Source organism: Delphinus delphis, chromosome 7, assembly GCF_949987515.2.
Source record: "Delphinus delphis chromosome 7, mDelDel1.2, whole genome shotgun sequence".
Classification (NCBI taxonomy): Eukaryota; Metazoa; Chordata; class Mammalia; order Artiodactyla; family Delphinidae; genus Delphinus; species Delphinus delphis.
Genome location: NC_082689.1, coordinates 8,578,460 through 8,604,529, shown reverse-complemented (window position 1 = coordinate 8,604,529; position 26,070 = coordinate 8,578,460). Strand labels below are relative to the sequence as shown.

Sequence of the window (26,070 nt, the reverse complement as noted above, 5' to 3'; positions counted from 1 at the left end):
AAAGCAGGAGGCAGAGCTGCTGATTTTCTCGAGTCCGCTGCTTGAGCCCAGATCTTCAGATTTTCAGTCCGGCTTTCTTTCCATCACATTATGGCCACCCAGTGACTTTGTTGCTTGAATTAACAAAAAATGGTTTAAAATCGGTTTATTTGACGGGAAATCCCTGGCGGTCCAGTGGTTAGGACTCTGCAGTTTCACTGCTGAGTGCACAGGTTCAATCCCTGGTCAGGGAACTGAGATCCCCCAAGCCTCCCTGTGCAGCCAAAAGAAAAAAGAGAAATCGGTTTATTCTACATGACAGCAGGAGTACGTTAAATGGGGTTCTGTAACTTAAAGTGTGCTATCCCGTGACCACACCAGTAGTGTGTTAGTTTTTGCGTCAGGCGCAGCGCTTCAACTCCCTAGGGCTGCGATGTTAAAGCAAAAGCTCACCTTTGTGCCCTCGGAGAGGCTGTTGAGAGTCAGCTCCGACACTGGCTAGGGTGCCTCTCACGGCCCCGGGGATGTCTCACCCCTTTCACCCGCCGTCCATCCTCTGTCCTCCGACAGATCACTCCCGAGTACCTGCAGAGCGTCTGCGTCCGCCTCTTCAGCAACCAGATGCGGCAGAGCCTGGCGCGCAGCGTGGACTTCACGAGGCCCGGCACGGTGAGGCTCTGCGCCCGGGTCTGCCCCCAGGTGTCAAAATCCCGTAACTTTAAAGAATGGGAGAACAGGAGGAAATAACACATTCGGAGTCTGCATCTCAGCGGGCTTTGGAGGTCTGTGCGTTCCCAGAAGGAAGGGTGGTTTGGGCCGCTGGGAGGCGGTCTCCTGGGGGCGGGGGCGGGGGCGGGGGAGGCGCGTTTGTCTCTTCCAGGCGGAGCTGCTTGTTGGGTCCCAGGGCCGCTAATGGCAGCAAGGCAGTAGGAAACGAAGGAAACCTCGTCCTGTTTGAAAAATTACTGCCGTGTTGGGGTTGTGTGGTGGCAGACGGGCTTTCCTTTTATCTTTTTAAACTTTATACTTAGAATCATTGCAAACGTACAGAAAAGCTGCAGAAACTGCCCGAAGGACACTTGTATACCCTTTACCCATTTTCACCACCTGCTAGCGTTTTGCTCATTTGTTTGTTTACTTTCTCTCCACACACGCCCATACACACACAGTATGTTTTCTGAACCATCTGAGGATAAATTACATATGTTTATGGCCCTTTGCTCCTAAATACTGGAGTGCTGTGTGCATTTCTTAACAGCAATGTTCTCTTCTATAACCGTGTGATTGTCAACTTCAGTAAATTTAATATCGAGGCAGTATTTTCACCTGACTAACCTACTGTGCATGTCCTAGTTTTGCCAGCGGAGCCATTAACGTCCTCTGCAGCAGCCCCTTCCCCGTGCCCGGAGTGTGGGCTCAGGTGTTACGTTGATTTGTCGTGTCTCTCTAGCCTCCTTTCAGCTTCAACACTCCCCCACCCCCACCCCCCACCCCGTCTTTCTTTCTTTGACTTTCATGACATCGACATTTTAAAAGAAGACAGTCCTTCCCCTTCTTTAAGAGTAGGACATTTCTCCTTCTGTGGTTGATGTTTCCTTGTGGTCAGATTCAGGTTGGCGTTACAGGCCAAGACATCACGTAGGTGATGTGTCCTTCCTAGGAGAGCTCACATCTGGAGGCACGTGGAGCTGAGTCGGGTTCTTAACCAGGGGCACGAGTACAGCTGTGTCTCCAGAGGAAGTTTTCAGAGTTCCTGAACCCATGTCCCGGGAGCGCACACCAACCTGCCACCTGGTCCAGAGGCTGTGTGTGTGGAGCCGGGCAATTAGGAAGGAAGCACCGGGTGATCCTGAGGCAACCCCGAGGGTCAGAGCCCCAGCTTTTAATTGTTTGCACGTTAATACTAGGGTCTTCATAAACAAGGCCTTTTTCAGCATTAAAATAACCTACCTGATTCTCAAGTAGATTTGAAGCAGCTTATTATGAGAAAACACAAATATGAGAAATGAAAAGATAGAAAATAAAAATAAAGAAATTTTGGTTAGAATTCATAGAGACTGAAAGTAGATTGGTGGTCGCCAGGGAGTGGGGGAGATGAGGGGATGTTGGTCAAAGGGTACAGACATCTGGCTTTAAAATGAATAGGTCTGGGGATGTAATGTGCAGCATGAGGACTACAGTTAACAATACTGTATTGTGAACTTGAAGGTTTCTGAGAGAGTAGATCTTAAATGTTCTCACAACAGCAAAAGGTAACTATGAGAGGTGACAGCTGTGTTAACTGACCTTCTCGTGGTAATCATTTCACAATATATACATTTATTAGATCATCACGTTGTATGCCTGAAACTCACACAATGTTGTATGTCAGTTATATCTCAGTAATGCTGGGGGAAAAAAAGAAATTGTGCTTAAAGGAAGATGAGGGTAGGAAGAATAAAAGTAAGCCCGGGCTCAGGCTAGGATAAAAAAAATGCATGTCCTAAGTTACTGTACCCCTGGGAGCGAGGCTCAGATTTGGCTGTGGGCTTCCCAGTAGCCTGTGCAAAAAACAGTTACATGACTTATTTCTAAAGGAAGAGAGGGTGATATTCACTGCATCTAAAACGGCATTTGTGCTACGCATGTAGCCTGTGAAGCACAGCAGTAAAATGAACGCCTACGAGCCCATCACATGTGCCCACAATAGACCATTTCAATGCCACCAACGTCCCCTATGTGCCCTTTAGACCGTGAACTTTTTCCAAGTAGGTATATTACTCTTACAATTTAAAAACAAGTCTAAGTACCTTTTTTTTTGAGGACTGGAAGGTCAAAAAACTGCTGCACAGGACTTTTCTGGTGCTAAGACCTGCGGAGAGTTCCTCTCGTGGATCTTGGTAGAAAGGACGTGGTAACGTGGTGAAGAGCCAGCGTCCTTGACTATGTCCTCGGGGTGCACGTGGAAGTGCACCGCCAGGCTTTCGCTGCGTCGGCTGTGCCACACATGGACAGGAGCTGCGGAGTCCATGCTTTAGGATGTGGGTGGAGTGATGTCAGCATACAGGAATCTTAGCGAATCGACTATTTTGAAAATGTCAGTAAAGCACACACAGACATCCGAGTTTCGAAAAAGTAACTCCCTCGTGGGCCCTCTAGGATGAGGGGCTTCAAGCCACATCCCTGTGGCCTGGCTGAGTTGACCCTCTGTGTCCAGTGTATGCTTAACTGTAAGTCATCAACCTAAGGTAACACTAAGGATAGAGTGTGTTCACCAAAAATGATGGCTTTCTAGCAGTAATTAGCATAGCAGGATCTGTGTCTAATAAGGCCACTTATTCCCCCCACCCCTTCCATTTATGTATTAATTCAGTAAATACTTAGTGTTCTTCAGGTTTGTTTATAAAACCCCACCCTGTCTTGCATATACAAGAATCCTGTCTGTTGGCGGAGTGCTGCATCCAGCATATTTAAAACTGATGTTGGGACTTCCCTGGCGGTCCAGTGGTTAAGACTCCGCGCTTCCACTGCAGGGGGCACGGGTTCAGTCCCCGGTCAGGGAACTAAGATCCCACGGGCCACGTGAACAAAACTGATGTCATGTTTAAAAGGAGCGATATAAAAGGGGATGGGGGAACAACATATCTGCTGTTTCATCCCGTTAGAAGTTACCTTCATTTGTCAAGAGGCTGGTCCTACCATCCTTCCCTGTTATGGTGGCTCTAAGGTACAGAGTGTGAGCCTCAGAAACCACGGGAGAGAGGATGTGCTCTGTTTGCCTTAACTCGCAACCATTTTTTTTTTCCCCACTTGAGTCATTGACTTAATAACAGGCCATAAAAACTGCAAACAATTTTTTATTGTTCCTAGTATATTTTTCTTATAAGGTGATAAAAAGTGGGTGAGGGGTCATTATGGAAGTGTAAAAGAATATTGTAGTTGACTAGGCATGCCTAACGTTAATGTATGATATCAGATTTATAACGCATGAAGAGGAAATTAGGGTACAATTTAGATCGGATGTCTGGTGACTGAGCCAATCGGATCTAGGACTTGGAAGAAGATTGGTTTTTATTTGTTTAAGGGAATATAGTCTACCCGAAGTCCAAACAGGATGCCATCAGTTTCAAGATAAATAGGTAGGCACGGACCAGCCTTCCTTCTAGCCTGGTCCTCGATCAGCTTCTCCTCGGGCTTGAGCGTTTCAATTCACTGTACTGACAGGAGCCTGGCTGAAGCCCATCAGAAAACGGCTGCTGCTACGAAGTTTAGTGCCTTTGATACTGGTTTTAAAATCTGGCTGTTAAGAATCTGGCCCTCTGCAACCTCGTTCACTGTTGAAAGTTCAGAAGGGCTCAGTAAATAAGACCCTTCTTCCCCCTGAGTTCCGAACCAATCGAAAAATACAACAATAGAATGAAGGGAAAAGGAGCTGGAGATGTTGCCACTGATTCTGACAAAGCTTATGTTGGAGAATGTGGATGTTTTTTTTGGTAGGCAGGTGGGTAACCTACTGTTGAGCCCTGGAATTAAAGAAACAATCCCCCCCACCCCACCCACCCCACCCCCCATCATGGACAGCTGTGGCCCAGCCCCTGCTCTCCACCCGCTCCACCCCTACCACTGGGGCTGTGCTCTCTGCGCAGCCTCACTGCCCAGAGGAGGCGGGTGCGGGGCGGTGCAAATCCAGTAAGTCACCCCCTCTGGGGGGGTATATGTGAAGACTGTGTATGTGTGGAGGCCGAGGACCCCACTGAGGAGACAAGAAGTGTGTTTCCACCCTACCTCCTTCCCACCCAGGTAACTGTGTCCGGAAGTCTGATGCATTATCAGAGCTGGGCGTCAAATGCACGTGCTCCCAGGGTTGATAATGATGGATTAAATCTTGAGAAGAGAGCTCTCCTGGGTGGCCTCTTCCAGCTTGACTGCTTGTCACCACCCTAACCCCAGGTTTGCCATGCCGCGGTCCTTACCAAGTCAGGCTCCAAACCCTGGGGCCCATTATTTGCTGGGATTTGAGATGAATCTGATTTTGTATTATCAGGAATCTAGTGATAAGTAGTAAAAGGAGAAACTTCTTCCTCAGAGCACAAGAGGGAGGTTTTTTGTGTGTTCTAAGGTTATACAAGGGATACAAGAATATGTTAGCTGGAAAATACACAACAATTTAGCAGTAAATGGAGCAAAGCAGAAACCCCTTCCCTCCCTCACACGCACCCCATCGCGCCTTCCTCCACAGATAAGTGTTGACTGTGTTTCACATACATCCTCCAGACCTTTAAAAATTGTATATAATTGAGATTTTATTGCACATATCATTCTGCAGCTGTCTCCTTTCACTTAACTACATTTTTGAAAGTCTTTCTTGTCCCTTTAGCATACTTGTATTTCCCTTATCTTTCAGAATTTTAGTTGGAGAACAATATGGTGCATTTAGCCCTTCCTCTGGCAGACATTGTCGGTTTTTTGCTCTTTCTAATGATGCAGCGTCCATCTTTGTGTGCTGCAAATAGCATTTAAAAGTGCTTTGGTATGTCTTTCTCTCCTTAGCCCCCTGTTTGCAGTGGGCAAGCATGAATGCAGAGACACTCTCGAGGTGGAAAACTGAGCACAGCCCCCGGTTGAGTCCCAAGTCCCGCCCTGTGGCGCCTCTAGGTTTGTGATGCATCGGATGGGAAAGTTTCCATTTAAACCCATCCTTATTGGGAAAATGGCTCTTTGGGGAATTAACCCTCCCTTTCTTCCACGACTCCAGGTAGGCCGCACTGGAAATACAAGTTACAGTACTTCCCAGTGTGATAGCATGAAATATATTAAAGACGCAGGACATGTGAATCCTAGGAGGCATCTACTTCCAGAATCAACCATCTTTGTTAGCAGTGAAAACCTGCAGGGGCGGGGGTGGCGGGGGTGGCGGGGGTGGCGGTGACCCTTCGGGGAGGTGGCCGCGTGCCGATGTTCAGGAAGCCTTGCTGTGGCACTGCTCTGCTAAGGAGGGTACTTCCCGAAGCTTCCTGCTGTGTGGACTGTGGCTCTGCAAATGAAGTCCAGCCTCTTCAGCCTTGGCGTTCTCCCTCAGGCGGCTTGCTTAAGTCTTGGCAGGACGCCTGCCCTTTCCCCATGTTGCCACTGCATTTCGAGGCAGCCTTTCTGGGCCCAGTGCTCTGTGTATCGAGGACGGGGAGTTGCACACCTGGTTCCCCTCTCCCTACCACACCTCATACACCAGTGCCTGTCACGTACCTGAACTGACCCTGCTGATGTGAGGATTGAATACCTTTGGTCTCATCAGTCGGTAGGACCGTGATCGGCAGAGGGGAACTGTGCCATTAGCTCGGACCTTTTCCCTGACCTCCAAACCCAGACTTACCGGCCTTCTCCCCGTGAATGTCTGACAGGCACGTCACACTTTCCGTGTCCCAACCCAGGCTCATCTTTTCCTCCACACGGGTGATTTCCCTCCTGTGTTTCTGTCTCAGCAAATGGCACTCCAGGGAACCCCGGGGGTCGCCCGAGGCTCTTCCCTTTCCTCCGCCCTGTGCTCAGGTGGCCGTGGGGATCTGGGCGGGCTTCCTCCCTCCTGCCCTGCCTCTGTTGCTTTGTGTCTGTTCAGGCTCTCCCTCTTTCTGTCCTGGCTTAAAGCAACATTTCCTGCCTGGTCTCAGTCTCAAAACTCTTAGATTTCTGATGGCTCATTCACACGGGAGCTGGAGTGACCTTTCTGGTTGTGTCTTATTTATTTACTTATGCCCACAGGCTTCAGGAAGGATTCAGGTACATACAGGAATCCCATCTGGTTACTCCCTTGCTTAATACCTGTCATTGCTTCCCGTCCGACGTGCTCAGCATGGAGTCCCCAGCCCTCCATGATCTCATGCGCATCTGTCTCTCTAGGCCTGACTCGGGTCTCAGAAACCCAAGAAGCCCCAGCGCCCCAGCCCCTGGCACCTCCCCAGGTGTGCGCATTGCTGTGCACCTTGCCCGGCCCCAGGCTCTCAGCCGCCTTCAGGCTGTGGGTGGTGAGGCAAGGCCAAGGGTTCAGACACTGGGCACTCCCACACCACGCGCACACATAGCGCCGCTTCCAGATCGCATTTGCACAGTTTTCCATTCCAGCGCTCCCCTTCTGCAGTCACAACCCTGCGTTTTCGAGTTGTGTCCGTACCCCTTCCTGTTACAGAGCTGGCCACAGCAGCCTCCCTTGTCCATGTGGCGGGGATGTCCCTCTGGGTCCCCGGCTCCTGTTGCCTCTCTGTCGCGTGGCCGACACACATTTCCTCAGGTTTCCCGCAGTGGTGACTTAACCTCTCCTGGTGACCATTCCCCGTGAGGTCGCCTGACAAGGGTCCTGCCTTTGTCCTGCACCGCACAGGCGGCACCTGGGTTCAGCGTCAGTCCCACGTGAGCGGGGCCGGGGAAGAAGGGCTGGCAGTGGACCAGCCTGGTCCGAGGAGGTTTCTGGCTCCAGGCGGGGCCTTCCTGTCGCCCTGGGGCTCGCAGCCACTGCTGGTGTCGGCGAGGCTCCTTCTTTCTGACCCTCCCTGGGCTGCGCACACCTGCTGCTCCTGTGGAGCAGCAGTTCCCGAAGTGTGTGCATTGAAGCCAGTCCCATGGGATGTCCCCGTCCCCAAGCAAACTGTTGATGTCACAAGTTTGAGACACGCTGGGTACTGAGATTCACGACTCTTAGCCGTACGTCCAAGCGTTGCAGAGAGCCCTGCCCTGAGCCTGGCACGGCACAGGCGCTCAGTGACTAACTGACAGGTGCATATGTTCCTCGTTCCACTGGCCTCTACCTGTGCCCGGAAAGGGCTGCCACACGTTCACACTGTTGCTTTGTGTCTTTCCGCTTGCCCAGTGGAAAGCGCCACCCCTCTGCGCCCACGTACGCCGTGGCCGGGGCGCCGGCCTCCTCCTGGTGCCCCAGACCTTGGGGGCCTTACTCTGAGTGCCAGCGTAGAATCCTGGAACTCACACAGCGCCCACTGGGGCTGCGGTCAGGGCCTCCTTAGCGAGGGGATGCTCCCTGGGCTTGTCGTCAATACTCAAAATCCAGAGTTACCTTGAGAGGGAAATTATTCCAGCTGATGATGATTCTGGGGCCTCTCCCAGCTTTCTCTTCCTGGGGCTTTTCTTCCTTAGCCAGACTGTCGTAGCTGTGTCCACCCCGCCTACGCGCAGAGCAGCGACCGCAGCTGGTGGCAGTGACCTTTAGAAATCCAATCCAAGGTAAAGGTTAGTCAACAGATCAGAGCAGCCCCCTCAGTGTTCGAGTATTCTTATTAACGCCTCCACCTAAGAAGGAAGTGGTAGCCGTCACCCACTGTGAGTTCTCCATTCCATGGGCAAATTTATACTTGGATGTCAATGTTAAGGTCAACTTCTTCATAACTTACGCCCAGTACCTCTCAGCTCTAGCATCCCCGTCAGCACTGGGAGCTCAGCGTGGACAGGCAGAAGAGAGGGGAAGCTACGCTGACTTCCGTGCGCCCTCGTTGGCATCTGCACCCACTGGTATAGCATTGCCACCATCTTGCAGGCGAGGCACGGAGATTTATTTGATCATTGATTCTGCCCACTGGATTGCAAGCTCTCTGAGAAGAGGGCTTTTGCCTTGCCCACCGATTTCAGCGGTGCCTAGCAGAGGCCTGTTAGATTGTGGGCAGCCAGTACTTACTGAATGAAATACCACACCTTCCTCCCCGTTAGGAGCAGGCTGGGCCATTCTCCCCTTGGCTCATTGCCCGCTTTAAAAGAAAAATTTTATTTACTTGATTGAATAGTAAAGTCTCAATACTGTTTAACATACTGGCTCTTCTCATGAAAGGGTCAGTTATTACTGCTTTTCAATTACTTTCTTCACAGGGCAAATAGAATGATATAGAATTTAGCAAAAGAGAAAAAAATCAGTGTTTTAAAAGATAGAGAACACTTTCTTTTCTTTTTTTTTTTTTTTTTTTTTTTTGCGGTACGCGGACCTCTCACTGTTGTGGCCTCTCCCGCTGCGGAGCACAGGCTCCGTACGCGCAGGCTCAGCGGCCACGGCTCACGGGCCCAGCCGTTCCGCAGCACGTGGGATCTTCCCAGACCGGGGCACGAACCCGTGTCCCCTGCATCGGCAGGCGGACTCTCAACCACTGCGCCACCAGGGAAGCCCGAGAACATTTTCTTAATTATGAAAAAAGGGGGTTGTATGTAAATGAATTTTATTTGTGGAAATATGAAGTAGCCAATATCACTAACTTTAAAATATTTTTCTCTTGTGTATATATTATGCGAGTGTTTTACTATGGCTGTGTCCTTCATTGACCACATTACTGGCTCCTTGATCCCCTTAATGTGTTAGACAAGTCATTTAGATGACATTTCAAACAATGTTCTGAGCTCCTTGCTGTTTAAGCCAATAACAGGAATAACAAGTAATTAATTTTTAAAAAGTCAAGGGTTTTAAAAAAAAAAAAAAGAAAGGAAAGGGAATTCCCTGGCAATCCAGTGGTTAGGACGCCGAGCTCTGACTGCCGAGGGCGTGGGTTCAGTCCCTCGTCGGGGAACTAAGATCCCACAAGCTGCACAGTGTGGCCAAAAAAGAAAAGGAAAAGTCAAAGGTTAAAAGTTACAAGATCATACCTGGTCATGAACCATTTAAAAGCAGGGTTTTCGGTCTTCAAGGTGAGAATACGGGGATCTGTAAATACTGCGAAGGGAAGCAGTTGAGAACGTGGCCGATTTATTACATTTAGTAAATCAGTCAAGTATTCTGGAGTGCCCACTTTTGGAAGTCAGTCTTCATTCATGCATTCAACAAATAAATGTTGATTGAGTGCCTCTGTGGTCCAGGTACTGTGCCAGGTGTTGGGGACATGCAGGTGCTATATCTCCAGCCCTTGTGAAACTCCGTGTCTGCTAAAGGAGAAAGAGACAGAAATGGCTGCAAAATGATCACAGTTCAATATGATCAGCGTGGATAATGTTCCGTTCGAGGGTTGTGGTGACGTAGAGGGAACTGAGCGCTACTGCCTGCCCCTTCGGGAAGGGCTGCACAGACGGCTGAGACTTCCTCTCTTCACCTCTACTTCCTTTTGTCCCCTAGAGTTCTTTTAGACAAATTCCAAACATTCTATCATTTTACCTATAAATAATTCAATATACATCTCTAACAGATAAGGGCTTCAAAAAACGAAAAACGTAACCACAGTGCCGAACATAATTAATACTAATTCCTTAGTATCATGTAATACCAGTGCAGTCCATTTTCACATTTCCCGTGTTTTCTCAAAATGTCTTTTACGGTTGGTTTGAGTCCATCCAAACAAGTGTCATTCACAGCATTTGGTGGTTTCTCTATTTCAGTACATGCTTAATACCACGTTGCTGTAGTAGCAAAAACAAAACAATAAATGGGACGTGCCCATAAAGTAGGCAGTGATTTGGCCTATAGGCAGGATTAGAAGGGAGTAGGGTGGGAGGGGGATCGTGAATTTTTTCCATAAACACCTCTAGAGCGACTTGGTGCTAAGTGCATGTGTTATTTGTATACTCAAAGATAAAATCTTAATAAAGAAGAAAACCAGGATAATAAACTGATTTTCATTGCTTTTGTTCCTTATGATGTCTTTGACTAGGCAGCTTTAAGTTCCTCTGGGAGCTTGGTCAGGGCGAACCCACCCGTTGTCTTATAGACTGCTGCTTGGAGTGGAGTAGCAACAAGCCAGAGGTGGGTGGCTTGGGAAATGCATCAGTAGGGTATTACTAAACTTGGACTTGGGCTAATTTTTAAATCATATACGATTATGGTTGGAGAATCCTGGTGGATGAAACACTTTGCAAATCCGTTGGTTCTGTGCCGTTACAGTGATTTGGGATTAATGCATTGCTGTCAATGTCTAACATGATCTCTTTCCTTCTCTCCCCCTCCCCCCTCAGGCTTCAACCATGTTAAGAGCCTCCTTGGCACCCGTGTGAGTAACTACTCTTAGGAATTGTTATTAAGGGGAATAGCTATGGGTAAAACTGAAATTCGAAACAGTTTTAGTAAAAGCTCTTAACTGCCTCGCTTAGACGAATTCCTTTGATTAAGCTGGAGCTACATGTGGGTATTAAAGGAAATACCAGTAATCATAAGTAATACTTATAAAATACTTACAAAAGTATCTTTTAAAGTCAATTCTATTTACGTTGGTGAGGTAGCATCGAATGGAAGAAATTGTTGAATTGTTCCTATAATAGTCTATAGAAATCAGTTTAATCTACTGTCGTACGGCAGTCCACAGAACGTGGCAATGTCTAGATTTTATGTTCTCTCCTGAGTCACATTGTGACCAGGGCCACAGGATAGCTCTGTGTGTGCTGGGGCGTTCCTATCCAAGTCAGTTAGGCTGTCCCCCGTGGGGGTGTCTGAGGCACGGGGGCTTCACGAGGCATATGTGTTGCACTAGCAGGGAAGTTGAGAACCTTTGGCATGGACACGAGGACTAGGGTGGGTTCTGGTGACCCTCTGAGCCAGCCTTGGGTGGTGGTGGGGATTGGAGGGTGCTATGATATTACCAAGACACCTGCGGTCGATACAACATTCCTCCTTCCCTCGGTCTTGCCCGAGTCTGACATTAACCCTGCACTCTGTTCACTTCAGATGGTGGCTGTGGAATGCAGTGCTTATGAGCACGGACTGCCAGGGTTCAAACCCCCCTCTGCCACCGGCTCTCTGACCTTGGACCACTTTTATAACCTGTCTGTACCTCAGTTTCCTCATGGACTGTGGGAGAGTGGCTGGACCACAGAAATGGGGGATAGCCGAGCAACCTAGTAATATTGCCATTATTGGCAAGTAAATATGGCCCAAACATATATGACCGTTTTTCCTCCTTTGAGTAGAAGCTGCCCAGCTATAGAACATTATCAAACTTGGCTTTACAAATGGAACTTTTTTTGTCTAGAGAAAGAGCCTGTTTGCATTTTAAATGAAAACTTTTTTTCATTTTGAAATAATTTCAGAGTTGCAAAAATAGAACAAAGAATTCCCACATACCCTCCACCCAGATTCCCCAGTGTTAATATTTTACACAAGCCCAGTGCAGTTATCAAAATCAGAAAATTAATGCTGAAAAAGTCCTGTCCTCTAGTCTGCAGGGCTTATTCACATTCTATCCGTTGTTCTATTATGTCCTTTCTCTGGTCTGAGGTTCAGTCCAGGATCACACGTTAGTCTTGTCATGTCTTAGTTTCCTTTAATTTGAAATCATTCTTCAGTCTTTGTCTTTCGAGGCCTTGACACGTTTGAAGAATACTGACCAGTTATTTATAATTGGAATTTTTTAAAGTATTTGTATTCATTTTTAAACTCACAATAGTATCTGCCTCTGGAAAAAAAAAATCAAAATAATCAATGTACCATGAACAGAGGTTTACTATTTGCCATATTAAATAGAAGACTCTGACGCTCCTCCCCAGGAGTGTTAACTGAGACCCCATTCGATGCCCTCTTTTCTGGCTTTTTCTTCCAGGCCCTATAAGAGGATCTCATTTTTTCTTTTAAAAACTAACCTTAAGGGAACACCCTGGCGGTCCAGTGGTTAGGACTGTGTGCTTTCACTGCTGAGGGCACGGGTTCGATCCATGGTCTCGGGGAACTAAGATCCTGCAAGCTGCGTGGCGTGGCCAAAAAAAAAAACTAGCATGTAATTTTTTCCTATAATGTAAGTAATACATGCTCATTATAGAAAATTTGAGTCTATAGAAACATGAAGAAGAAAATTTAGAGAGCCCCAAGTCCTACCTCCCAGAGGTATTAGCTCAGTTTTTCCTCCACCCTTAGAAACAAATGAAACCCTACAGCTTCAGTCTTTTCACTCAATTCTTCATGAATTCTCATTTAATATTAATATTCTCTGCACAGTATTAGAAGAATCATATTTTGTTTTGTTCTTAGTTTTTTTATTTTGAAATGATTATAGCTTCATAGGAAGCTGAGTCCCTCAGTGTCTCAGATAAGGTGATGACATCTTATCTGACTGTAGGACAACAGCAAAACGAGGAAATTAACGTAGAGACAGTGCAGACCTCATTCAGTTTTCCATTTTTCTATACACTCCAATCTTCTTCTATTCAACAAAACAGAATGTGAAGATACTTGTTTTAGTGACAAGGCATCTGAGGTGGTCCCTTTTGTTTCTGGCCAGCCAGATGCAGGTGTTGGGTCATCTGCACCGTGTGGATCTCTGAACAGCGGTCTCTCTTAGTTGAAACCTGCCTTCGCCTGAGGTCTGACTCAGAGTCCTCCTGAGGAGGGTTTGCAAATTGCCCTACTTACTGCCTGTCTCACTGGCACGTCCCCACTGCTGCTTCCTGGCCACACCCTCCTACCTCCTGGATGGTCAGCTGTGCGCCTCGTCGTCACAGTTGTTTTCTGACCCCTGTTCTGTCCTTCACATCCCCCCAAGCCAGTCCGTCAGGCTTGAGAGGGACAGTGGCTTCAGGTTTTTAGGGAGGACCCTAGGGTAGCCTGCTGAAACTAATAGGCTTTGGACTTTGCTCAGGATTCTAACTAGACCTCAGGATTCTATGATGCCTCCAAGGTGACTTCATCCCCGTGGTGCGGAGCCCTGGCCTATTGTGAACGTGGTGGTATCTAATCCCATTAGGCCGAGACTCCTTGTTTTAGGAAAAGTGTTATATAGACCCTGGTACATGCAACAGAAGAGACAGAGCTGAGCCCGTTGAAGCTGGGGTGGGGGGCCTGGAACCCAGCCCTCTTGGTGGAGGCCTGGAGTTAACGCGAGGAGCACAGAGAGCAAGTGGGCCACTGCCCGTCCAGAGTGTCAGAGCAGCTCTAGATGAGACTGTCATGATACTCAGGACGTGTGATGAACACGCCCTTTTGCTCTGTTCTTTCTCTTTGAACTTGTGTTGCTGAGTAGGAAATTGAAGGATGTCCCATTACTGCCCTCCTTGGATTATGAGAAACTGAAGAAGGATTTGATTTTGGGGAGTGACCGCTTGAAAGCCTTTTTGTTGCAGGCTCTGCGCTGGGTAAGTACCTTTTTCTTGAAGTTAAAAAAAAAAGGGGGGGCTTCCCTGATGGTGCAGTGGTTGAGAGTCCGCCTGCCGATGCAGGGGACACGGGTTCGTGCCCCGGTCCGGGAAGATCCCACATGCCACGGAGCGGCTGGGCCCGTGAGCCATGGCCGCTGAGCCTGTGCGTCCGGAGCCTGTGCTCTGCAACAGGAGGCCACAACAGTGAGAGGCCCAGGTACCGAGGAAAAAAAAAAAAAAAAAAAAAAGACCATGCTGGTTTTCTTGGCTGGCTGCCTTGCCTGTATCTTTTAACCCATCTTCTCAAAATCTTTCTTCATGCTTCCTGCTGACACCAAGAGTGCAAATGAAAAGCAGCTTCTGAACATCACTGTGGTCTCTTTTAAAAAACCCCTATGTTGACGTCACAGCTGCCATTGCCTTCACTCGATGATTTGATACATGATGATTTGGTACATGTAGTTTCAAGGCCCCGGAGACGTCCTGGCATCTGGTCCTTCCCTGGTCCTGAGCCAGACTCACAGCTGGTGGCGTCGGTGTTTTAGAGCACGAGTCCCGCTCACACTGACCCCCGCAGACACCTCTGGATTTAGGTATTCCCGCGCAGCCACATGAGCAGGCATCAAGGGTGGAAACTTATTACCAAGTCTTTAAGGAAAATAGAGTGTAATCTAAATAGTTACTTTTCTGGGAATTCCCTGGTGGTCCAGTGGTTAGGACGCCACGCTTCCCCCACAGGGGGCACAGGTTTGATCCCTGGTCAGGGAACTAAGATCCTGCAAGCCACGCGGCACAGCCAAAAAAAAGAAAAAAAGCCTTCGTTTAAATAAATAAATGGTTGCTTTGCTCGCCAGTTTTCAGATTGATCACAGTTAAGGCAGTGGTTCTCAAGCTTTCTGGTCCCAGACCTCTTGACACTGTCAAAAATTACTGAGGAACCCAAAGAGCTTTGTTTATGTGAATTTTATCTACCAAAATTTCACAGTATTAGAAGTTAAAGCTGAGAAAACGTAAACTATATATTTATTAATTCATTTAAGATGAACAGTAATAAACTGAGGACATAACATAACATATTTTTCATGAAAAATAACTATTTTCCAAACTAAAAAAAAATTAGTGAGAAGACTGACATTGTTTTCCACTTTTATAAATTTCTTTCATGTCTGGCTTAATGGGGGGCAGCTGGATTCTCATCTCTGCTTCTACATTCAGTTTGTCACAGTATCTATCACGCTTCATATGACCTCTGAGAGGTTGATCATTAAAAAGGCAAAACATGCCTTAGTATTATTATGAAAATAATTGTGACCTTCTAGACTACCCTGAAGGGACTCTCCAAGTGTAGTATGGGGAACCCTTCTAGATCCCCAGGGTTCCCCAGACTACATTTTGAGAACTGCTGGCCTAAGTCAACACTGGTTCACTCTTTTTTTAAAATTTTTATTGGAGTACAGTTTATTCATTTATTGGGCTCTCTCTAGTTGTGGCGAGCGGGGGCTACCCTTCGCTGCGGTGCGTGGGCTTCCCATGGCGGTGGCTTCTCTTGCTGCAGAGCACGGGCTCTAGGCGCGCAGGCTTCAGTAGTTGTGGCATGCAGCTCTAGAGCGCAGGCTCAGTAGTTGTGGCACACAGGCTCAGTAGTTGTGGCACACGGGCTTAGTTGCTCTGCGACATGTGGGATCTTCCCGGACCAGGGCTCGAACCCGTGTCCCCTGCATCAGCAGGCGGATTCTTAACCCCTGGGCCACCATGAAAGTCCCTGGTTCACTCTTTAACTGAACAATCTATTCTAATTCACCTTGAAATAGCGTCAAACCCCTTCATGGATCCCCAAATTTCAGGTTATCTTGACGTCCAAATGCCTCTGAGTGATTTCCCCATCTCCCTGGGAAGCACTTGCACTCTGACGGTTGGCAGTGCTTCCGGGAATGTGGTATGGAGGAGCGCTCTGAGGACGCTCCAGGATCAGCAGGGAGAGTCCTGGGGCCACTGTGTCTGCTCTGGTTCTGTTGACTAGAGTGGGTGGGTGGCGTGAGTAACCGCTAGCGGCTGTCCCTGCCCGGAGGTTTGCCGCTGCTCCAGTTACCAGCCTCCCTTTGGTTCTTCGATTATCCGCCGGGCACTTGCTATCGGTCCATGCTATTAAGCCTCTTGGCGAGACAGGATGTTCCTTTACTGAATGAATGTCATAGAAAGAGCAGGAAAAATAAAGAGATCCTTGTAATTCTGTCTGAGACCCCTCCAGCCCCTCACCCCTCCACCCCAGCCCAGCAGTAGCCTCCGAACTCACCAGAAGGGCGGCAGCCCCTGTGACCGTGTAAAGCCCATGGGTGAGAAGGCGGGAAGAGCAGCAGACTGTCCGGAACCCAAAGGTGGAGGTCCTGAGAGGCCGGTGTCCCGGAGAGGTGGGACCCACTGCGGCCAAGGAGGGAGGCCCTGGGGGAAGAGAGGACCGTATGCAAGGAGGGCGGTGCCAGGGGTGCCACACACGCGCACGCGCACGCACACGCAGTATCCGCAGTGCTGCTGTGCCGGCCCCTGTGGGACGGGTCTGCTCTGTGCGCCTGGCGCTCATTCACGGCCCCCCCGTCGGGCACCACGCAAAGGCACCCTGTGTTTTCACACCCCCCTCAGCTGGACCACACGTCCCCAGTCCCCACTGCGCTCACATCCCCCCGTGCTGCCCAATAGTCTGCTCGTCCTTCGGGTACCAACTCTTGAGACACTTACGGCAAAAAAAAAAAAGCCCTCTGCAGGCATCGGTGTGCTGTCTCTTATCTCCTCCCTTACAGTCCAGTCCAGTACAGTCCTTCACTGCTCTGGAGGTTACGTGTGTAAGTTGACTCCTGCATCGCCCATCCAGAAGTACGTTGTAATTTTTTGTTAACTGGCTGGTTGGCTGGTTGGCCACCCGGCTGGGTATTACTCATCTTGTTTGGTGAAATGCATAGTCACTGGTGCTACCAGCTGCGGGAACAGTTTCCTCCACATCGACACTTGGGTCCTGTTGCCCTTGTTTTTCTTCATTCTAGCGCTTGACCACATCGCACCCTGGCGAGCAGAGGGAGACCGTTCTGCAGGCCTACATCAGCAACGACCTCTTGGACTGTCACAGCCATAGCCAGGTGGGTGAGGGAGGGGCCAGCGCCCAGCCAGGGCCTGCATTTCTGGGAAGGATCTCAGAAGGAGGAGGCTTTCATTTCTATGCATATCTTCATCGTAGTGACTGTATGTCAGCCTGGGGCTTCTGTTAGCTTCCGAAATCTGCTGTCCACCCTGGACACTGGCCCACTTTTCACTTCCAATGCAGAGTCCTAAACAAGTTAGTACTGCTGGATTCAACTCTGCAGCCCTTTTCTGCCATTTTTCCTTTTCTCAAATTCCCCGCTCTTTCTCTCACCCCACTGCTTATCATGAGTCCTGAAAACTCAGCATGACTTACAAGGGGCAAGGCAGGTAAGCAGATTCAAATTGTTTTCATCTGGGCCTGACTTAAAAAGTGTCTTGGGCTTCCCTAGTGGTGCAGTGGTTGAGAGTCTGCCTGCCGATCCAGGGGACATGGGTTTGTGCCCCGGTCCGGGAAGATCCCACGTGCCGTGGAGCGGCTGGGCCCGTGAGCCATGGCCGCTGAGCCTGCGCGTCCGGAGCCTGTGCTCTGCAACGGGAGAGGCCACAGCAATGAGAGGCCCGCGTACTGAAAAAAAAAAAAGTGTCTTCAACACTCTTTGTATATAGCTTTGGACCAGATAGGTCTAATGGTGCAGTGGGAAGAGTATGGGGTTTAGAGGGAGATAAACTGGTTTCAAATCTCTGCCCCACCGACTATTGGCCAGACACCCTTAAGCAAATTTCTCAGTCTCAGGGAGATTTCCACCACCAAGAAGGGGCCATCACCTGCCTCGTGAGGTTGTTGGGATGGCTGCATGTGGTCACGCGTGGGGAGAACTTAACCCAGGGCCCAGCTCGGAGGAGTCCTCCTCCCGCCTCCGCATCCCTCTTCCCCAGGGTTCTCAGCACCTGGCCTCCTACCGAAGGAGGATCGACAGCTTGAACATGCCCTATGCAGAGAAGATACTGCATCTCATTATTTCAGTTTCATCCAAAATGCTCTAAAAACTTCATCTCCCTACTGTTAGGCTTTACAGTGTGTGCCCTGAGTGCAGTATCAATACCTCTTAGGATCGCTGATGAAACAGCCCCGGAGAAAGCTTGTTGCGCGTAATCTGTTGTGTGCACAGGCGACAACATTTAAGGGTTTTGAGTTTCTTCTTTGTACATAATCGTATTGTTCCCATGAAACAGTTAAGTATGAAAAATAGTCCCTCAAATTCTTATTTTCTTTTCCTTTTTTTTTCTGTTGGTATTTGTAATGGCACGGAAACCAGCCTATAAGACACGAAGCAGCTGAAGAATATACTGTCATGACTTAACGAACTCAAATTCAAAGAGTGAATTCAATACTGATTCTTTCTGAACTGTGATATTTCATTGAATCTAAGATGTAATTTCTCCCCCCATTTTAGCATTTCCGAAACTGGGGTGTATCTAATAGCCGATGGCCTGTTACAGTTTACCTTGCAGTGCTTTTTTCTTTCTTGGTTATATATAAAAAAAATAATATGTCCTCCCATGAAAGGTGTCTTAGGTTTTGTGATATATGATATTTGTCAAAATGCCGAAATCTTTATAGCCACTGAAGATGTCATATCTTCCTCAGGTCATTATTTTTAATTGCTATCGCTTATTTATTTTTTTTAATAAGGAATGAGCTGGAGTTACCTTAAGATGTCAGAGAATCTGCAGAGCAGGAGAACTCCTTGGGAAACATGGGTGCCGTGTCACCATGACACCAAAATAAATTGGGAGATATATATATATATATATATCTCCCACGTGTTGTTTATCCATTGATCAGCAGACACTTGAGTTACCTCTGCCGTTTGGCTGTTGTAAGTAATGCTGCATTGAACATGAGTGTGCACACCCTCACTTTGTCTCAGTCGGCTCCTTGCTTTTCTTGGTAGGGTCCTCATTTGCATGTGTACCCTGAATAATATAGTGTTTGATTTGGGGTTTGCTGAGTAGCAAGCACAGACCTTGCTCTGCAAGGAAAGGGTACTGTTCCCATGTTAGATGAAGGCACCTAGGGGAAGATGACATGAATAAAATTGCTGGATTATAATCAGGCGTAGCTTCCCTGGGCTCTTAATGGTCCCCTCTGGGGACCTTGGTAATCAAAGTCAGGACAGAGTCCCAGGAAGCACAGGGCCTCTGGCAGGGCTGAAAGGTAGGCCAGGTGCTGGTTATCCAGCAGCAATGTGTATGGCCAAGGGGAATGGTGAGCCGCTCTGTAATCTGGGTTTTTAAGCTTGCCTCGTCTACTTCTAGTTCTCAGGAGCTGATCACATGCGAACACTTCTGTGGGGATGAAAAGACTTTCCACAGCTGATCCACACAGCAGGGTGTGAATGGGGGAGCTGGAGCTTCATCAGAACAAGGGCAGGGGTATCCAAGTGTGGATGACTCTGGACTCACCTTACCCAGGTAGTTTGCACTCTATTTGAAAATATGTTACATGGTGCACTGCCTTGGATCTCTGGCCGTATTTGCTAAAACCGCATAGTCTGTGTCCTAGCAGAACCACTCCTCGGTATAACCCCAACAGAAATGTGTCCATACGTTCAACTAAAAGATGTGTAAGAATGCTCATAGCAGCACTATTTATAAGAATCAAAACACTGGCTATAACCCAAATGTCTCATCAAGAGTAGAATGGATAACTCAACTGGGATATATTTGTAAAATGAGATGTCTAGAGCAATGGGAAGGAGCGCACAGCATACAACACGGATGACTCTCACAGACATAATACTGAATGAAAGAGTCAGACATAAAAGAATACATACTGCATGACTTTACTTATTAAAACATTTAAAAATGGACAGAACTAACCTACGATATAAGAAGCCAGGAGAGATATTGCCCTTGATTTGGAAAGGGACCCCGGAAGGGCGTCCGGGGCTTTGGTAATGTTCTGTTTCTTTCTTTTTTTTTTTTTTTTTTTTTGCGGTACGCGGGCCTCTCACTGCTGTGGCCTCTCCCGTTGCGGAGCACAGGCTCTGGACGCGCAGGCTCAGCGGCCATGGCTCACGGGCCCATCCTCCCGGACTGGGGCACGAACCCGTGTCCCCTGCATCGGCAGGCAGACTCTCAACCACTCCGCCACCAGGGAAGCCCAGTGTTCTGTTTCTTGATTTGACTACCGGTTACCCACGTGTCATCAAGCTGCACACTCATGGTCTGGGCAATATTCTGTATGGATGTTATATTTCAATAAAAATTTTACCTAAATGAATATGGTACAGTGGCAATAGGCATCTTGGGGATGACAGCCTTTGGTATGTTACTCTCTTGAGTGAGTCATTCAGGTGGCCCTCCACATCTGGGGCACAGCTGCCTTCCAGAAATCTCTTTTCACCAAACGTATGTTGATTCCTTGCAGCCCTTTCCTGAATTAGATCTCTGTTTCCAATATTCCGTATTGTCTTCTTGGTGAGGCCTTTAGTTAATAGCTTCTAGAAAAAGGATGGATGGGGAGTATATTTTTCAAGACTGTGTATGTCTGAAAATATCGTTATTCTTTGTATAGAACTCTGGGTTGTAAATAATTATCCTTCAGAATTTTGAAGATATTGCTTCATTGTCTTTTAGGTTCCAGTGTTGCTGTTGAAAAGTCCCAGGCCATTCGAATTCCTGACCCTTTGTATGTGACCTGTTTTTTTCTCTCTAGAAACGTGTTGAATCTTTTCTTTTTCACCAGTGTTAATGAATTTCCCATTGATGCCTTTCACGATGTGTATTTGATTCACTGTTTTGGGCACTTTGTGACCCCTTTCAATCTGACAACTTTAGTTCTGGGAACTTTTCTTGAGTTGTTTTGTTGATGATTTCCTCTCTTGTTTTCTCTATTCATTCTTTCTGAATGTTGGGCCTCTTGAACTGGTTCTCTATCTTTTTTCTCATATTTTCCATGTTTTTCATTTTGTTCCACTTTCTGGGAGATTTCCTCATCTTTATTTTCCAACCCTCCTGTAGAGTTTTTCATTTCCCTTTTTTGTGTTTTTTTTGTAGCATTCTGTTGTTTCATGGATACAGTTATATCTCTGAGGATATTAATGACAAATTTTTGTCTATTTTTAGTTTTCTTCTCCCTGCACAGTCTCATTTCCTCCAAGTTGCTTCTCTCCCCTGCCCTATTTGTTTTGGCCTTATTGTCCACATTAGAAACTTTCCTTGAGTTCCTGGTAGACCTTGGTTATCTCCTGATGTTTAGAGTGGAGGGACTGAAAAGCTGACTGGTGGTTCTGAAGGTGAGGGTTAGGCCTGTAGGCATAGAGCTCCACTGAGGGTGACCCTGGTGGGCCATCTATTGGGAACCTCTGATTTCAGAAACTTCAGTTCTTTCCCTGTTTCCAGGGCTGGTCATTCTCCTCCAGGAAGTGTCTTCTAATCTGCCTAGAAGGTAACAGTCTGGTTGGCAGTGTTCCGAGAGCCAGGTAGGGGAAGAGGACGGAGGTGGCTCTCTGTCGAGCATTTATCCTGCTTTTAGGCACCACCCCTGCTCCATTTTGGTGTGGCAGCCCTGCTCACCTGTGCCTGCTGTCCTCCGTTCAGAGACCTTTTGTGTTGCCCTCAAAAGAGAGCACTCCCAGATGTGTGATGGGAGGTGAACGGGAGGACGGCTGTGCAGGAGCAGCGTGGGGGGGATCTAGCTGCTGCCTCCACAGCTTTCATTCCTTCTTCTTGACTTCCCCCCAGTTCTCGAGACTTCTGAGGGTTACGTGACGTAAGCTGGTGATTCCTCATTGCCCGCTTGGCGTTCTCGGGTCTGCTAAGCTCGTTACCATCCTGCATTCCTGATTCCAAGATTGTGTTGTTATAGTTTCTTGTGCTGTCCTCTCTGTCCTTGAGGATTTGTCTCCTTAAAAACTCCATTTAGTTTTATGGTGGTTTATGGTGCTGTCCTCTCTGTCCTTGAGGATTTGTCTCCTTAAAAACTCCATTTAGTTTTATGGTGGTTTTGGAGGGAGCGAAGTTAGACGAGTGTTGGATCAATTGTTCTACCTGGAAGGACATCAGCAACAGTAATAGCAAGTAGTGTTGCTTACTCGGTGTCAGTCACCATTCTAAGTGCTTCGAATAATTAATTCTTCTAAATTTGGAAGTCTGAAAAACATATTTTTTTGCCAACTCTCAGAAAAAAATCAGTTGGAAATCAAGACTGAATCACCTCTAATAAGTTCACTCAGAGGAAGAGAACAGCAGACCTGCAGAGGAGACATATGCTTCTCTCTCACTTTTCTTTCACTTCATTGCTTTTCCTCTTTTGATTGATATATATATTTTTTTAAATTATTTTTTTATTTTTTTCTCCCACAGAGGAGTGTGCTGCAGCTGCTGCACTCGAAGAGCGAGGTGGTACGGCAGTACATGGCCAGGCTCGTCAACGCTTTTGCATCCCTGGCAGAAGGTGAGACGGCAGCTGTCCTTGCCGACTGAGGGAAAAAAATGAAAAGCTGAGAATTATGTTTTATTTGGTGGACAAAACTGAAGACTTAAGCCCGGATGCAGCATCTTACATAGCTCAGAGGGACTGCTCCGAAGAGGCAAGGGGGGAGCCAGGGTATAAAAGAGTTTTTGCAGCAAAGATGAGGTAGACAGAGCATCAAAAGCTTACTGTTAAAGAAAACCAGACATCTCAAGTTAAGGAATTCAGCACTTTTCTGTGTACGGGAAGATGCAAGAGTCTGGGCTCACTGAAATCATTCCTTTGACAGGCACCTCAGCGATCTAGGGCCATAGCCTGTGCTTTCCCATCCTGAACCTCTTCAGGATGCACCGCTGGGGGTGGCTGCAGGGGCTGAGGGCTTGGCAGTGGGCAGCCTGTTGGTCTCCATCCTGAGTTCCCTCAGGGCTCACCGTCCAGAGTGGCTGCAAGTGGCTTGATGTCTGCAACATCCTTTGCTTACTGATACGGCAGGCAACATTTTTTTTTTTCATTGATACCTTCAAAGAGAAGAGCTAGGTCTTGTGGATGTGTCTTTCCCTGTGAAAACACATTCTTCCCCAAGTTTCTTAGCAATGGCATGTGATTCCTCAGTTTATTACTGTTTAATGCATCTAAGGTCTTTTGAAAAACTTAGTTGTTGTCATATTACTGTAACTTATGTCAGAGCAAATTTTGATGGTTTGGGAGTTTATTTTGTTAGCCTTTGGTTTTATTTTGTAAACTTTCTGGTATTGTAACGTAGTACTTTTTAGATTGCTCTCAAGATAGCAGGTAATGCATTTTTTATCATTTTCTACTTAAGACCAAATAAGGTTGGTGAAATAAAGTGATCCCAATAAGCACTATACCATGTCTTTCAAAACACTAATCCTTTTAAATCAAGAGGATTTGAAAATTCCCCAAATAACATGCCACCATAATTTAATTCAAAATGATTTTACAAAATGCCATTACCTCCCATAAATTCTAATTTGTTTGAGCTCTTTTTAAAACGAATAATGGGAGTTTTAAATTGTGACTGTATGACACTCCAAAAGTTTTTCATTCATTTGTTTGTTGTTCCAGCCATTTAACAAACATTTTATGATAAGCCAGGGTATGTGCCAAGGACCATTCATATAATATGGTTGAACTTTATGTCTGAAATTAATGTCATCTGTATCAAGATACAAGTTCACAACAGGCTAGTGATAGGGTCCCAGGTATGGTTCCTAACTTCTTCTCCAGGCCATGGGTGTGTCCAGAAAGCACAATGGGCTGCCTCTGTTGTTAAGACTAAGGGGTTCACAACACACAGATTCATCACCCCCTTTTCCTTGTGATATGACTTTTGGGTTCAAGATTTTGGGTAGGGACTTCCCTGGCGGTCCAGTGGTTGGAACTTTGCCTTCCAGTGCAGGGGGTGTGGGTTCAATCCCTGGTCGGGGAGCTAAGATCCCACATGCCTCACGACCAAAAAACTAAAACATAGAACAGAAGCAGTATAGTAACAAATTCAATAAAGACTTTAAAAACAAAAAATGGTCCACATCAAAAAAAAAATCTTAAAAAAAAAAAAAAAAAAAGATTTTGGGTAAATAAAAGACAGTGCTCCGCACAAGAACACAGTGATGAATCATGTTTAGATGACAGGAAAAATGGTTTCCATTCATTAGATAGTTGATTGAGTAAAACCAACTTGCAGTTGAAATATGCTTTAATAAGTTTTCTAGAACATAAAATTACCCAAACTCTACGTGCGTTTTCACAGAAAGTGTTTTTGGAGCATGAACTTAACACAAGATAAATTCTCTCCCTTGTTCATCTCTGGTTATATTATTAGGTCGCCGCTACCTTGCCCAGAACACAAAGGTGCTGCGGATGCTGGAAGAGAGGCTGAAGGAGGAAGACAAGGACGTCATCACTCGGGAGAACGTTCTCGGGGCCTTGCAGAAGTTCAGCCTCAGGTGCTGACCGTGCAGTAGGTCATGGTGGCGCCTGTGAAATCAACTTGGGGGTTTCTTAGCCACTGTTTTGTGCTTATTTGGTCCCAGTGACAATCCAAGATGCAGGTGATATTTTTCAGTGAATGCTTAGAAGAGGTTGGGTGACTTTCTGAAGAAGAGCTGGAAAGCGTACCTCGGATCCCCTAAACCATCCTGCTCCTACACTTTAAAGCACTGGTCTGTTCTCCTAATGACCATTATCTCGTGCTGACCAGGTGCTAGATGCTAGATTGTGTCTCAGGCCACGTGCAAGGTTTGGAGATAAGCACATGAATGCACCCCGAGAGAGCCTCCACCTGCAAGAGCCCACAGTTCACTGTGGGGGAGGCACGTGTAGATGCGCGGTCACAGTCGGGGGGGAAGGTCGCTCTGTGGAAGTCAGGGGTGGAGCCTCCCGGTTCCTGGTCACCCATCTCGGCCGCCTGCGCTGTCGTCTCAGCCTGGACCTGGTCGTGACTTGGGAGTGCTCCACATTCGAGATTTAAAACTCAGACACCTCTTCTTGAAGCAGATCTGACGTCCTCCCAGAGCCTTTTTTTTTCCTAAATTGGCAGCATTATTAAGGTGTATTTTACATACCACAAAATTTACCCGTTTTAAGTGTACAATTCAATGATTTTTGGTAAATTCACCAAAAGTTGTACAACCATCGCCACAGTCTAATTTTAGAATACTTCCATCACCACAGAAGGAAACTTCATGCCTACCTGTAGCCACTTTTCATGCTTATCCCTTCGCCCCGGGTAACCACCACTCTGGTTTCTGTAGATTTACCTGTACTGGTATGGTCTTTTGTGACTGGCTTCTTTCACTTGTTTTTGAGGTTCATACAAGTAGCAGGTACCAGTACTTTGTTCCTTTGTGTTGCCGAATAACATTCCATTACGTGGACAGACCACATTTTGTGCATTCATTCATCAGTTGATGATATCTTGGTTGTTTCCACTTTTTGGCTATTACGCATAATGCTGCTATGAGTATTTGCATACACGTCTTTGTGTAGACCCATGTTTTCTTTTCTCCTGGGTAGGTATCTAGGAGTGGAATTGCTGGGTCATATGCTAATTCTTCCAGAATCCATATTCCCTGATGACCACCTGACTTTTTCGTTGACTACTAAGAATTTTAGTACCTTGAGTCCCTAACTTTTTCTCTCAGTCCCTAACTTTTTCTTCCCACCAGATGTGGTTAACATCTGACTGACTCTCACTAATAAACTAAAACCTGAAAAGGGACATATTCTAAGTGTGTATATGTTTTGTGGGAGGAAAGCTGTAGGTATGTAGTTCCTACTATTTGCCATGTCCCTGCTGATGAAAATTGCTCGTTCTACCTATATGAATTGAAAGAACTATAAATGATCTCCAGAGTTATTACTTCCTCAGATCATAGGAACATGTTTCTGTTTGTTTATAAAGATGATTTAGCTTGATGTTGACTGTATTTGAAAAACTTTTAGAAATTTAATAACTTTAGTTATGATAGTGCTTAGTTGCGTCAATTCTTAAGGTTGACATGATAACATCC

At 46.9% G+C, this 26,070-nt stretch overlaps 1 protein-coding gene across 5 annotated transcripts in view; it reads left to right on the top strand.

Moving 5' to 3' along the window:
- The window catches only part of ARMC9 (armadillo repeat containing 9), a 136,749-nt gene that overhangs the window by 32,502 nt on the left and 78,177 nt on the right, over positions 1-26,070 (top strand). For all 5 annotated transcript variants that reach the window (XM_069540832.1, XM_069540831.1, XM_069540830.1 and 2 more), the window contains exons 10-15: positions 550-648; positions 10,882-10,916; positions 13,872-13,983; positions 17,022-17,114; positions 22,429-22,519; positions 24,381-24,504. In XM_069540832.1, the coding sequence (XP_069396933.1) occupies positions 550-648; positions 10,882-10,916; positions 13,872-13,983; positions 17,022-17,114; positions 22,429-22,519; positions 24,381-24,504 (554 nt within the window). The remainder of the gene's footprint in view (positions 1-549; positions 649-10,881; positions 10,917-13,871; positions 13,984-17,021; positions 17,115-22,428; positions 22,520-24,380; positions 24,505-26,070) is intronic.